Genomic DNA, 14734 nt, shown 5'->3' on the forward strand with positions numbered 1-14734 from the left:
CTGGCGCCCGTTGCCCCGGCAACCCCGCCTGCTCCGGGCGGGAAGGGAAGGCGGCGCCGCGGCGGAGCGAAGGCCGGGCGGGCCTCGTCCCCTCAGGAGGTTGAAGGACGCCCGACAAGTGCAGTGCCTCCCTCGGGAGGGAGCCACGTCTTATGAAATCATTATTATTAATGTTATTATTATTATTATTACTCCGCCTTTTTTCCTGCCAGGGACTCAAGATACAGTGTTACCTCGGGTTAAATCCGCTTCAGGTTACAGCCTCCGCTAACCCAGAAATAGTGCTTCAGGTTAAGAACTTTGCTTCAGGATGAGAACAGAAATTGTGCTCTGGCGGCGTGGCAGCATCGGGAGGCCCCATTAGCTAAAGTGGTGCTTCAGGTTAAGAACGGATCTCTAGAATGAATTAAGTACTTAATCCGAGGTGCCACTGTATTCGGGTGGAAGGTGTTCGCTAACACGATCCAGAAGGGAGGCTGGCACGCATTAAGAAGCGCAGTACAGTGGTACCTCGGGTTACGTACGCTTCAGGTTACAGACTCCGCTAACCCAGAAATAGTCCCTCGGGTTAAGAACTTTGCTTCAGGATGAGAACAGAAATTGCTTGGCGGCAGCAGGAGGCCCCATTAGCTAAAGTGGTGCTTCAGGTTAAGAACAGTTTCAGGTTAAGAATGGACCTCCGGAACGAATTAAGTACGCAACCCGAGGTACCACTGTAAAAACAAGAACAGCTAAAATAGTGGTTCTCACATGGTGTGGCCTGTCCATACTGATGTGGCAGGAGAGGATGACAAGTGTGGTGAGGAGATTCAATGACTTTTAAACATTTTAGTACAGTATAGTATAGTACAGTGGTACCTTGGTTTGCATATGCTTTGGATTACAAACACATCAAACCTGGAAGTGCGTGTCCCGGTTTGCAAACTTTTTTTGGATCACAACCCATTTTGGGGGATTACAAACACATATTTTTTTGAGGCCCCATTGGCGAAATTGCGCCTTGGGTTACAACCTGTTTTGGTTTACAAATGGACCTCCAGAACGGATTATGGTTGTCAACCAAGGTACCACTGTAGAGGATAGGATAGGATAGGAATGTATGCATGTTTGTTTTGTTTGTTTTGCAGATTATGGGTAAGATACCTTATAGCAGTGGTTCCCAAACTTTATTTGGCCATGCCCCACCTAAGCATTTCTAAAATCCTGATTCCTTCCCCCACTGTGACATATAATTCTTATTACAGTGGTACCTCGGGTTACAGACGCTTTAGGTTACAGACTCTGCTAACCCAGAAATATTACCTCGGGTTAAGAACTTTGCTTCAGGATGAGAACAGAAATCGTGCTCCGGCAGCACGGCAGCAGCAGGAGGCCCCATTAGCTAAAGTGGTGCTTCAGGATAAGAACAGTTTCAGGTTAAGAACAGACCTCCGGAACGAATTAAGTTCTTAACCCAAGGTACCACTGTATTCAAAAAGTGAACTCCTGTTCACAGGGGAAAAGCCTAAAATGCCATTAGCTGTTAATAACTCATCTCGAATTACCCCTCTTAAAAATCAGATTGGGAACCACGGCCTTATAGCATAACCATATTTCCAGAAGTAAAAACCAGGACACCCCAAAGGTTGTTGAGCTTCTTTTAGGAATACCCTATATTTTTTTTTAACTGATTTTTCGATTGACTTGCCTAAGATTCAGGACAGAGATGCCTTTGAAATCCAGGTAATGTCCGGACGTATGGCATTTTCAAAATGAGAGCAAGAGCATCAAGTGATAGTGAGGAAATCCTAGATGTATTTCTTATCAACAAACAAAAACGGTGTGGTGCAAGCAAATTTTTATTCTGAAATTGTGACCCAGAGAAAAGGTTTGAGGACCACTGAGCTAAAGATCATTTAAAAAACCCAAATAAACACAATCATAGAATTGTAGAGTTGGGAGGGACCATGAGGATCATCTAGTCCAGGGATCTGCAATGCAGGAATCTCAACACATGGTACCCCTCCAAACTGAAACCATATCAGACCCTGCATAGCTTTTCAAATGTGCTAGCAGGTTTTTTGCTACAATCTGTTTAAACCATACAAATAGCATCATAGTAGAATCATAGATTATTATTATTATTTAAATTTGTATACCACCCTTCATCCAAAGATGTCAGGGTGGTCCCTTTCATTAAAAGCAGTCAGTTCCCAAGAACCTGTTGGAACAAGTCAGAAGGATAACAAGGAGGGAGCCAGTCTAACATCCCCTAGGGTTCCAGACTCTTGGTCAATTCTTTGTCCAGGGCAGCTAGACCAGCTCCATCTGGTACGCAGGCTGAGACCCTACCTGCCTGCAGACTGTCTCAGCAGAGTCGTGTATGCCCTGGTTATCGCCCGCTTGGACTACTGTAATGCACTCTACCTTTGAAGGTGCCTCAGAAACTGCAACTAATCCAGAATGGCCACCGGGACCATATAACACCGGTCCTAAAGGATCTTCACTGGCTCCCAGTATGTTTCTGAGCACAATTCAAACTGTTGGTGCTGACCTTTAAAGCCCTACGGCCTTGGCCCAGTATACCTGAAGGAGTGTCTCTATTCCCGCCGCTCAGTTTGGACACTGAGGTCCTCCTCCAAGGGTCTTCTTCTGGTTCCCTCACTGCGAGAAGCAAAGTTACATGGAACCAGGCAAAGGGCCTTCTCGGTAGTGGTGTCTTCCCTGTGGAACCTTCTCAGTAGTGGGGCCCTCCCTTTGGATGTCAAGGAAATAAACAACGATCTGACTTTCAGAAGACATCTGAAGGCAACCCTGTTTAGGGAAGTTTTTTATGTTTTATGATGCTTTTAATATTCTTTTGGGAGCCGCCGAGCCAGATGGGTGGGGTATAAATAATAAATTTTTATTATTATTGTTATTAAAGGTTATTAAGCGGCCCATGGGGGTCATTTAACCAGCCCCCAAGCCGCCCCCCAACTGAGCTGCCTGCTCGAGTCCCCGCATGCTGCGCTAAACCACCGCAATGCAGTGCGGGGACTCACTTTAGCGGTGCCAGAAATCGTGTCTGTACAGGCACAGATGCTGAAAAATGCATCTGCACAGATGCAGATGCTGGAAATTGTGGGCGTGCATGCTCACATGCCCGCAATCCAGCCCACAGAGGGATCTCCTCTGGAGTGAACCAGCCCAGGCAAGGTAAGCCTTGCTGACCCCTGTTATAGGTCATAACCTATAAGAATGGGGCTGGCTGCAATAGTTAATACAAGTGAGGGAAAGTCACTCCTATGTTACACACCTTACCTTTAAATTGCATTGGAAACACATGCTTTCTTTCACATAATTCTGGGCGATGTAGTTTACCCATCACATAGAGTTACAAATCCTAGCAACCCATAACAAACCACAGAGCCCAGAATTCCTTAAGGGGAAGACAGTGCTTCAAATGTGCTTCAAAAGGTAAGGCGTCTAGGTGCTATTATTTCAGAAAGGAGCCCTGGGACCCCCCGCAAGCCAAACTTTGCCTTCCTTCATCTCTTAAGAACTGTTCTCTATGCGAGTAGGGCTTCTTCCTGGTTTTTGGATTCTTGTCCTTTCACTATACATGATAACTCAGACCCATAAGGTGGGGGACTCCCTTCCATATTCAGCCCCCACAAAAAAGTTATCCTCAGAACTGTTTAAATGTTTTTGCCTTTTCCTTTAAGGGTACCTGCAGAACCAGGTTTGAGAGGCCCTTTGGACAGGGCCCAACTCCTTTCTACTTTCACCACTGCCTCCAGGGACGAACGAAGGCTAACCGACACCCAGGGTGAGCCAAACCGCTACATACGACGCATGTGTGGCACCGCTATGTATGACGCATGCGTGGCGCTGCTATGTACAGCGCATGTGCGCGACACAGCGCATGCATTTTAGGTAGCGGTTTGCCACCAGCGCCGCTCGAACACCATATGGACAGTGGTGGGATCCTCTGCTCATGGCTGCAGCCATGAATGGAGGATCCTTCACATGCGGCTGTGGCAGCGTGATGGCAGCTCATGCCGCCACGCCTGGGGGCGGCAGGGTGAGCACCCCACGGGGTGCCTTCTTGTCACACACACCCAGACATGGCACCTGGGGCACACCGCCCCCCTGTGACACCACTGACTGCCTCCTTTTACCATTCACTCAAGGCCCTATGAGTCCTACTGGCCAAAGTTATGATAAGCAGCAGCCCCGTTCCTTTTCCTCCCTCCCGCAAGTTCTCATTCATTTAGGAAAGGCAGGCATGGAGGCAACAGGATGGATGGGATACAAAGGGATGGCAAAGGGAATGGGTATGGGCACATGCTCTGACCTGGCTTCTGGACTCTGGCTGGTGATGTGGGGTGGTGCTGAAATTCCCCCCTTTTTATTATATCTCAAGCTACCTTAGGTCAGCCAGCCATACCTTTTTTTACAGAAGTCTGGAGGCTGTAGCAATCTGAAAGATGCATCCTTTCAAATGTATTATGACTGGGTTTCCAAATAAAATGTGAACCTTCTATACCCATGGTTCCCAATGTGGGGCACATATAAGAACTATATGTCACGGGGGGGGGGGCGGCATCAGGATTTTAGAGACGCTTAGGTGGGGCATGGCCAAAAAAAAGTTGGGAACCACTAAAAACAGTTATTTTTAGGCAAGCCTTCAGTGCTACCATCTTAATAACTGGTATTTTATTGCTTTGGACTAGGTGTCCGCAACCTGTGGCCCTGCAGGTGGTGTTGGACTACAATTCCCATCATGCCTCATGAGGTAAGCAGATTGCCTTTTGGCAGTTTTAACAAAGGTTGCATGACAATATTGCAGCTAAGGAGAAAACTCGTGTTGTTCCAAGATTAGAAGGAAATATTTACTAGAAAGTTGAGGGTGTCCATTGAAAAGTGAGGTGGGGAAACAGGATACTGAAAAGGAACGAACTAGCTTGCTTTATCTTCTTACACTTGATAGTGGCCTGGGTTGCTAAGGGGCCTGACATAAAAGAGCTTCACTGCAATATACAGCAAGGTGGAAAGGAAAATGAAAGATAGTTCTTCAGCTATCACCATCCTTGGATAGGGATAGCCTGACCCCAGCTGGACTGTTATAATGCATTGTACATGGAGCCGTGCTTGAAGACTACTCAGAAGCTTCCTTTAATGCAAATTGTCATTGACAGAATTTTGACCAGTGCAGCAAGATAAAATCACATTGCGCATATTACAAAAGAACTGTGTTGGCTGCCTACTCGCTTCCAAGCCCATTTCAGGTTTTGGGTGGTTACCTATGAAGCCCTAAATGGCTAGGCATCTGAAGGACTCGCTGTATCAACATGCCTAAAGGGGATTATTCACATTCCAATGGGGGCAGGAGCTTGTTCTGTGTTCACATGTATTAGGTCTTTCTTTGTGGTGGCACCTACCTTGGAAGGTGCTTACAACCTCAGCACTTCTATTTCAGAACCATGTTAAAACATTTTTTTTTTTGTTTACTCAAGTAATTTGAGTGTTTTTACTGTTTTAAACAGTCTGACTTTTTTTAGTTGGCTCTGTCTGTATTAACCCCCCCCCCCTTGGTTATGTTATTGTTCTTGCATAATTTATTGTGTTATTTGTTTGAATCAGTAACTTGTCCAGGTACCATCAGTGAAGAAAGGAAGGTTGGTCCTTCTCTGATTTATGGGATGCTATCCCTTTGCAAACGCAGGTGGCGCTGTGGGTTAAACCACAGAGCCTAGGACTTGCTGATCAGAAGGTCGGCGGTTCAAATCCCCCTTGACGGGTTGAGCTCCCGTTGCTCGGTCCCTGCTCCTGCCAACCTAGCAGTTCGATAGCACGGCAAAGTGCAAGTAGATAAATAGGTACCGCTCTGGCGGGAAGGTAAATGGTGTTTCTGTGCGCTGCTCTGGTTCGCCAGAAGTGGCTTGGTCATGCTGGCCACATGACCTGGAAGCTGTACGCCGGCTCCCTTGGCCAATAAAGCGAGATGAGCACCGCAACCCCAGAGTCAGCCACAACTGGACCTAATGGTCAGGGGTCCCTTTACCTATCCCTTTGCAAATGCAACAAGCATTTTTTGGGGGGGTTGTATTCAGGTTTGGTCATTTCGCTCTTCATGCATAACTTATTGTGTCATTTGTTTTTTGCTGTTTGAATGACACAACATACGAAAGGGAGGGCTATGTTTATTTTTAAATCAATGAATCAAAGTAATTGCTCAAGAACGAAGCTGTAGAATTTGGCATTTAATGAGGGCTACAGAAATACAGTAGGCTTAATGCAAGTGGCTGACTTCCGTAACCCTTTATCTCCGTAATCCGTTCACCACCACCCCATCCGAAAGCTAAATGTGACGTTTCAATAATAAGTACTCGCAACCTTCTCGAAAGTGCTGCGTACGGGAGGAAGCAGAGAGATTATATGAGCAGGAGCCTGCAAATGGACACGTGGCAGAGGCTGGCGCAAACCACCCAGGCACTAAAGTGTGGGACTGGCTCCGGGCATTATTTTTACAGATCGCTGCCCACGAGACGATGTCTTGCGAGAAAGGCAAGCGGGGGGCTCTCCAAATAACAATAAACACAACCGTCGTGAAAGGTTAATCGCGAGTGATGTTTCCCGCCGGAGTTCGCCTCCCGCCCGGGTTTTTCTGCTTGCCGAGCCCCGCGCGCAATAAACGATTTTTTTATCTCGGCGAAAAGGGGGTCGCGCCTTTCGGCGACCTCCGCCTTGCGCAAGACCTAAAGTTGGAAGGACACGTCCTGGCAGCCGAGAAGGGAAAGGCAGCCAGTTAGTTCCCAACCCTCGGCCGGCTCCCCTTCCCCGGGTTTCTGCTGCGGGATCTGCGCGCTGCGCAGCCGGCTGCTGCTGCGTTCTCCGCGGATCCCTCCTTGCGCGCCGAGTAGGAGAAGCTGCCGTCTCGACCCGAGGGAGATCGGCGTCTATCAATTAGACGCAGAGGGGGGCAGAAGGCAGATCCGGCATAGGCGCCTCCGATCCGGATTCACCCACCACTACTCCGGCTGCAGGCGGGCGCATGGAGAGCCCCGGCGCGGAGAGCAGCGCCTAGCCCCGGCTGGAAGGCGACGCCAGGCCCGGCGCTAGAGCGGACCCTGCTCCAGCCGCTCCCGGTTTCTCCTCCTCCTCCTCCCCTTCACCTGGCCGGGGGATCATGAGCGGCTGGGCCAGGCTCGCCGGGCTGCTGCTGGCCGTGGCCGGATCCCGCGAGCTGCAGCCTCCCCGCGCGCAAAGGAGAGGCGCCGGGGCCGCCGGCGCGGAAGAGGCAGCGCAGTTCGACGTCGTCTACTCCGGCCAGGTCAACCGAGCCGCCGAGCGCCTTTACGCCTTCAACTACACCAGCAAGCCGGGCCAGGTAAGGCGAAGCACCGCCCAGGGCTGCTGTCCTCCTCGCCGCTGCCCGGCAGCAGAGCCCGGGCGACCGGCTCCAGGGGCGCGCGGTCCCCATCAGACTCCCGAGCCAGATTCACCTGCCGGGGCGAGGAGCGTGGATCCCCCCCCCCGTCCCCCCAGGCAGGCGCCGGGAGAGAGGCAGGCCTGTGTGGCCGCCGTTATGGATGGTCGGGGGGTCCAGAGAGCCCTCTCTGCGGAACAGCAGCCAGCCAGAGCTGGGATAGGAAGGGCAGGAGATCCACGGCAGGGAAGCGAGACCCGTCTCGCCTGCGCGCCTGCATCTGACTGGCTGCTGCAGCTGGACAGTTGATACTGGGAGAGATGGATCGACCTTGGGGCGATTCGGTGGGGAAACGCTAATGTCTCGAACCCTTTTGGGGGGGGTGCGCTTTAGATGCGGGTTGGGACCGACCGCAGGCTGCTGGTCTTCCCTCCTTGAGAGTCTATAGTGGGGGTGGGAGAAAGGTGCATTTGTCTGGTCCATTATCTTCCCCAGTTGCCCAGGAAACACTTGCATTGTTTGGTGTGTGTGTGTGTTTTAAATGCATCCATCCTTAACTTCTTGCCCTTCTTTCTGATGAAACATTTTCTGTGGCTGATTGTTCGATTTGGCAGTTTAATTCAGAAAAAGCAAGAGGCATCACGTTTGTCTTAAGCTTTTTGCTTGATTTGGGAGTTTTATTCAAAAGAGAGAGAGAGGCCACGTTTGTCTGAAGCTTTTGAGTCATGAAACATCTTAGTTCTGTCCAGTACTGTATAGATGAATATTTGTCAGGGAAACAAAGAAACATCTATTGTTTAATGAGAATGCATTCATAAAATCTTTGGAGATGCCATAGAACACATTGGGATATAGCTGTTACCTACCCAGATATAATGGGACGTGGGTGGCGCTGTGGGTTAAACCACAGAGCCTAGGGCTTGCCGATCAGAAGATCGGCGGTTCGAATCCCCGCGACAGGGTGAGCTCCCGTTGCTCGGTCCCAGCTCCTGCCAACCTAGCAGTTTGAAAGCACATCAAAGTGCAAGTAGATAAATGGGTACCACTCTGGCAGGAAGGTAAACAGCGTTTCCGTGCACTGCTCTGGTTCGCCAGAAGTGGCTTAGTCATGCTGGTCACATGACCTGGAAGCTGTACGCCAGCTCCCTCAGCCAGTAAAGCGAGATGAGCGCCGCAACCCCAGAGTCTTCCACGACTGGACCTAATGGTCAGGGGTCCCTTTACCTTTACCTTACCCAGATATAGCTAGATACATTTATTAGAGTACCCAGTTTCTATGTTGTATGGTATACCTGTTAGAGCGGACTTAAATAATGAGATGGAGGAGTAAGCCATAATGTGAATATACCCCCCTAAGGCTGAAGCTAGATGTGAACCTGAACTTGTAGTTATTTTTTAATAGTTAACTGCTGCAGGGAGCCCTGATTTTCATTAGTACTGTAACACATGGGGAGGGTTGTCAGCCTTTTCCTTCTGCTAAAGTCCTGCTTAAAACAAGTTCTCCTTCTGGCGTCTATTAGTGCTGGAAGAAAACATCACATGGGGTGGGTACAGTGGGTACATGTTGCGATAATGCTTTGCGTTTATCTAATACTAAAAGCACTTCCCATTCCTTGCATCAGGAAGCCCTACAGCAACACTGTATTTTCTCATAGTTGCAAGGTGTGTATGTGTTTGTGTCCGGTGCCTGAGGCAAGATTTAACTTCCTGGTTCACAGGTCAGTCCATTACAGAGTAACCTTTTGCTCACCTTGATGCCAGCCCACAGATACACAGTACACCTGCCAAATACTACACTTATTCAGCCTAGGGCAAGAGGGGGAAATACGTTTTTATAAAAAAGATAGAAAATGGAAAGATACCCAGCCCTAATAAGCACAAGCTTTGTTACTGCCCTCCAATTGCAGGTGGGACTGGCAACACACCCCATTATGTGTGGCGATGGAAGCAGCCAGTGACAGTGCGACAATTGGGGACACCTCCAGCACACCATCTTGTATCTTACAGACTACAGAGCACACAAAGGGATACTATTGCGCCCCAAGTCCAATGGCTCCAGGGACATCATGCTCTCACACAGGGATTTTTTTCTGCCAGAACACAGTCCTGGCACCTTTTTTGCCATGCTTTGCTCAACAAGTCTGCTCAACCCAGCAAAGGAGGCCCCTAAGTGGTGAGGTGCGCAGGATGGCAGCCAAAGTGGCCTGAGTGGAGTGGGGAGAGCAGCCAACCTGGCATCTTGTCACATGACTTGCATTACAAGATGTTGGTGACAGTGGTGTCTGGGTTGGCGACTTGTGGGAATGTTGTGGATACTAGGAGAGGATATATATTGATTAAATATTATCCTTCCTAACTCACGCTAGTGAGTCATACAGCAGAGTTCATTCCCTTCTATACACAGCAGGAAGCTAGTTGCAGATTCGTTTGAATCTCTTTAGTTAAGCAATCCAATCTGGCATGCCCAGATTGGAGTATATTCCCGGTAAGACCCCTTTGTCCCTCCTAAAAAGAATATAGACACAAGAAGCTTTAAAAAAAAAAAACACAACAAAAAGAAGTTTACTCACATTCAGTTCACAGTTGGATCCCTGAAGGCAGGCTTTCGCTTAGAGTTACAGAAGAAGGTTTGAGCTCATCCCATATGGGAATGAGCCCATCCTGGTGGCTGAGAGCCAGCAGACAGCAAAATATATCAGTATCCAGAGAGCATGGCATCAAGAGGAAGATGGCTGCGCAACCAGCTCCTCTTATGGGGTCTCCCAGGTTCACACCCAACTACCTGGTTACACACAGGGGGAAGAAGCTCAAGACCAGGTATGACAGGAAGTCCTTCTGGAACTGGAGTAACCCCGCATGTTCACTCTGGACAAACAGGAAGTGTTGTGGCTTATGTCACATCCCACACGACTTAGGTGGTGAGTTCTGGCACCTTTTTTCCTAGAAAAAAAGCACTTCCTTCACTCATGTTTTACATTCCTGGCACCCCCACCCCACCCCCACAAAACCCAGTCATATTAGGGGCAGAAGAGAGGGGCATGCCTGGGATTAAAATTACCTAGCAGATACCACAGAGCCGTTTCCTAACCACTCAGCCACAGCAGGAGACCAGAATCATGGGGCATTTTTCTCCCACCTCTGGGGTGAAAATGGTACAAATCTTTGACTTTCATACTCAGAGCCAGGTAGGTAGCTGTGTTGGTCTGACACAGTCGAAATAAATTTAAAAATTGTCCAGTAGCACCTTAGAGACCAACTACGTTTGTTCTGGGTATAAGCTTTCGTGTGCATGCGCACTTCTTCAGATACACATTCAGATGCTCAGAGCCATTCTTGAATATTAAAGCATTCTCTGCTTTAATGAAACACTGAAAGAAATTTAGCCTTGATGCAAAGATGGGGAACCTTTTTTCTGTTGTGGACTGGACGGCATTCTCAAGAACATGTATATAGCCTGGAGGGGATTTCATTAACTCTTTAAGCATTGACATAGATACAAGATATCAAAGGTAGCATTGCCTGATTAGAAATTTCTCAGGCAATGATAGTTCCAAGACATCTCTAGTTTGAGAAGGCTTTGAAAACTTGCAAATAAAGCTTGACTTTAAGTGGCCATAAATTGGCACAACATAAGGTGCACCTTTTCAAAGCTGTGATTGCCTTTACCTTTAGCTGCCAGAAAAGGGATACAATGGTAAAATATTTTAATGGTGTAGTTTATAGAAGCAAACATTAGGTGGTAACCAAGGAGACTATGACCAGGAGGTTGGTCACCATCTACTTTCCATTTTTATGCACGTTACACAACACCACACACAGACAGACACACACACACACGTTAAAGAATGCTGAGGTGTTATAATTTGCATCTCAGGCTGTTTCCATGATACTGGGTGGTTTGCAAACTACCACCTCAAAGAAGGGCTATAGGGTTCAAAATACGAGCTTCTGTTCTTTAAAAATTATTCAGTGCAAAAGATGGCAATGTGTGGACCAGAAGTCCCATGTGGCTGGCATCAGAGCTTTTGTGTAGCTCAGGGCTGACAGAGTGAGGCAGTTGCCAGAGGCAGTGATTGCTGGAAGGAGTGGGGCAGTGGTAGCCCCCCCACACACACGGGGGGGGGGAGACACCCTCCCTAATGCAGTACAGATCTCTGTGTGCTATGAAGGGCTCCTGCTCCCCTCTCTTGAGGTGGAGTGAAGGATGGGATCCTGTGGAAGTAAAATTCATCTGTGTGAACCTTATTGGCTTCAGCAAGAGGAATGGGGGTGGGGTGGGGTTGCCCCTCGCTTTAGCCAGCAAAAAGCCTTGGTGTGGGCCACATCCTATATTCTGAGAATATAGGCTTATTTTATGATGGGAGCTTTCAGACTTCATGACTGTGGAGAACATGGGAATGATAGAATGCCATAGAGGTTCCAAATAGATAAATAAAAAGACAAATGGCTAAATTTATAAGCTTTGAGGTTTTATAATTCCTGGTAATTACAATTCTTAATCCTTCTAATTCCACATTGATCTGGTGAGAAGGGCTTTGTCTTGCTTACAAGTTTTTCCAAAATCCCCCCCACCCTCTCTCTGGCCTAGGCAAGAGGTAGATTTAGAGCAGTGCGACCAGTTCTGCCACACTGAGCGCCGAGCCTGTGGGGTGCCTCAGGGTGTCGCGACTATTGCCGTGGTGCAGAGTATAAAGCGTGGGGTTGACAGCGAGAATGTACGTGTGAAATATCACAGGTTTCATTTTGTCCCCATGGATCTTGGACTCGAGGGTGCCTTGCCAGCTTTTATTAAACTTTATGGAGGAGAGAAAGATATGCTTGTCGCATAGCTTGTGTTGCCATGGCAACATTAATAGACATCTGCCATGAGGACATCTGGCTTCTTGAGCCACTTCTGCCCTGCGGATGTTTTGGGTCTGTAGCTGACGGGCAGTTACAGGTTCTCCTACATTTCAAGGCTACATTCTTCCTCTTTTGCTGAACATTGTGAGCAGGAAAAGCTTGGCTTATCACTACACCTTCTGACGTTTTTGATGTGAGATAACAGGAGTGGCAGTAAGGGCAACCCCAAGGAAAGATTACTGCCCATCTCAGGACGAAGGGCCAGGGGCACAGAGTGGCAGGGGTGGGGCGACCCATCCATGGGGGCGGGGCAATCCGCGCATGGGGGTGCTGCACGGAGGCAGCACGGCAATTCGCCCAGGGGGGTGGCGTGGCGAGCTGCCCACAGAGTCTGCCTGGCGGATTCAAGCACTATGCTGCCGTTATGGGCAGCGCATGGCCCTGAGCCACCGCGTCACTCCCAGGAGAGGCGAGTGGCTCAGGCGCACTGCAGGCCAGGCCCCGTGCCGCCTCCCACAGTGTGGCATTTTGTCACACACACCCCTCAAGGATGACGCCTGGGGCGGGCCGTACCCGCCTTCCTACACCCCCGTGGAGGGCATCTTTATAAGACGCAGGGGGGTGTGTGTGTGTGTGGACAGGACACTCCAGCAGAATGCCAAGTGGCATTTGCTATGAGAGACACTGCTGACAATATTCCAAGTGCCTTATCTCTCAAATTAGATTATTACACGGGGCAGGTAACCACATATTAAACGTCTATGGCAAGTTCATTGGCAAACCGGAGGCAGGTTTCTCAGAAAACTAATGAGGAGAATGGTGCCTGCAAATGTTTGCCTCATATCCCAGGTTTGACAAATCCTAGAAACAATCTGGTTCTTGTTCTTTAAATGAAATCTGGAACTTCAAGTTCAGTGGGTAGGGGACCATCTGTTCCTCTTGCCTCCCCATCATGGGCACCCTGGGAGATGACGCCATGTGGGTTTTTAATTAGTGAGTGCTTGTACATATTTTTTTCTCTTTGCAGGTGGATGCAGTCCGGGTTAACGTGCAGAGTAACTCTGAAGATCTTCAGTATCCAGTCTTGTTTGTAGTTCGGCAGCAGAAAGGAGTGCTATCCTGGCAGGTCCCACTTATTTTTCGAGGCCTGTAAGTAATTGTAGTATTGTCATTGCCTGACTTGGTGTATTGGATGCTATTCTGTTTAAGGTTTTCCATATTTAGTCCCCTTCATCAAATAGGGGATGAGAGGATATCATTGCATCACAGGTCCCATCCATTGTATCTGTGGAGTGGTGGAAGGCTGTCTTCAGTGGCAGAGTTGTGTCTCAATTCTGCTGGCATGCTGGGTCTCCTGCAGAATCCTATAGCCCTTTCATCAGTGCATACTGAATATGGTTCAACATGGCTGTTCCTCTAGAATTTAGCAATGTCGTTTTTCTTGGGTATGAAGAATTCTGGATTTTATTCTTGTTTTTTCAGTTACCAAAGAAGTTATAACTACCAAGAAGTGAGCCGTACCCTCTGCCCTTCACAGCCCACACCTGACAGTGGACCTTCTGAGCAGATCATATTTGTAGATGTGGCTTCCATGGCCCCCTATAATGCCCTATACAGACTGCAGGTCACCATGATTAAGAGCTTCCAACTTATGTGAGTAGTTCACGTTTTGACTCTGAACTTGTCTGTGTTTTTTTGTTCTGCATTCACAGTTGCTGTCAGTTACACATACGTATTACCACTGTGACCAGAAGACCTTAGGCTACTTTGAGATATGGTATAATCGGTTCAGGTTGCTCTGGCTTATTGTTAGCACAGCTTGGAGACAGATTTGTTGCTGCAGCCCACACTCTCATGCTTGCTGCAAGGGAAATCTGGTGGACAGCATAGGTGCCAACTCCCTGGGGCCCTGGGTGCCCGAGCACCCACAAAATTCCCCACGAAGGGGCCAGGCACTCACAAATTTCAGTGTCAGGGCCAGGCACGCTGCATGGCACCCATGGCCTAGGGCACCCATGGTCACAGGGCCAAGCTGGCACTCCTGGTGGACAGCATCACTCTCTTCTGGCAGAGTCCAAGCCTAAAACTTCTTTTTTACTCTTGGATAAATTTTAGTTGGATCCTCAAGTGTGTGTGTGTGTGTGTGTGCCTTCAACTTGCAACCCATCTGTCTTAGCTTGTCCTGACACACTGGGTTTGTGCTGGGCAGTTACAAATGCAGATGTGTGAAGCCCACCCCCTTTATATACATGGAGATTTCCACTTTTCTGCCTTGTGCTATTGAATATCCATGGAAACCCCTGCTGGCTTTTCTAAGAGTTTGTTTATTCAGCCATTGGTAATTTGATTTCCTTAAAAAAAAACCACACACCATTATCACAAAGCATACAAAAAGATAAAGGAAGTAAGCACTTTCCACAACATTAGTGCAGCTTACAGAGTTGAAACAGACTTGTAGCACAAAACAGATCACTACGAATCTGTGGTTCTCAAAGAGTG

The 14734-nt window shown here is 48.5% G+C and overlaps 1 protein-coding gene across 3 annotated transcripts in view; it reads left to right on the forward strand.

Moving 5' to 3' along the window:
- Nucleotides 1–4675: 4675 nt before the first annotated feature.
- The window catches only part of SIDT1 (SID1 transmembrane family member 1), a 44248-nt gene continuing 34189 nt past the window's right edge, over nt 4676–14734 (forward strand). For 2 of the 3 annotated variants that reach the window (XM_081176338.1, XM_081176339.1), the window contains exons 1-3: nt 6813–7354; nt 13263–13384; nt 13718–13888. In XM_081176338.1, the coding sequence (XP_081032464.1) occupies nt 7154–7354; nt 13263–13384; nt 13718–13888 (494 nt within the window). In that variant the 5' untranslated portion in view covers nt 6813–7153. Of the gene's footprint in view, nt 4760–6812; nt 7355–13262; nt 13385–13717; nt 13889–14734 lie in introns of those variants that run through there. The other variant, XM_081176340.1, reaches the window with a different exon arrangement.

Source organism: Podarcis bocagei (genome assembly GCF_964188305.1).
Source record: "Podarcis bocagei genome assembly, chromosome: 17".
In the NCBI taxonomy this organism is placed as follows: domain Eukaryota; kingdom Metazoa; phylum Chordata; class Lepidosauria; order Squamata; family Lacertidae; genus Podarcis; species Podarcis bocagei.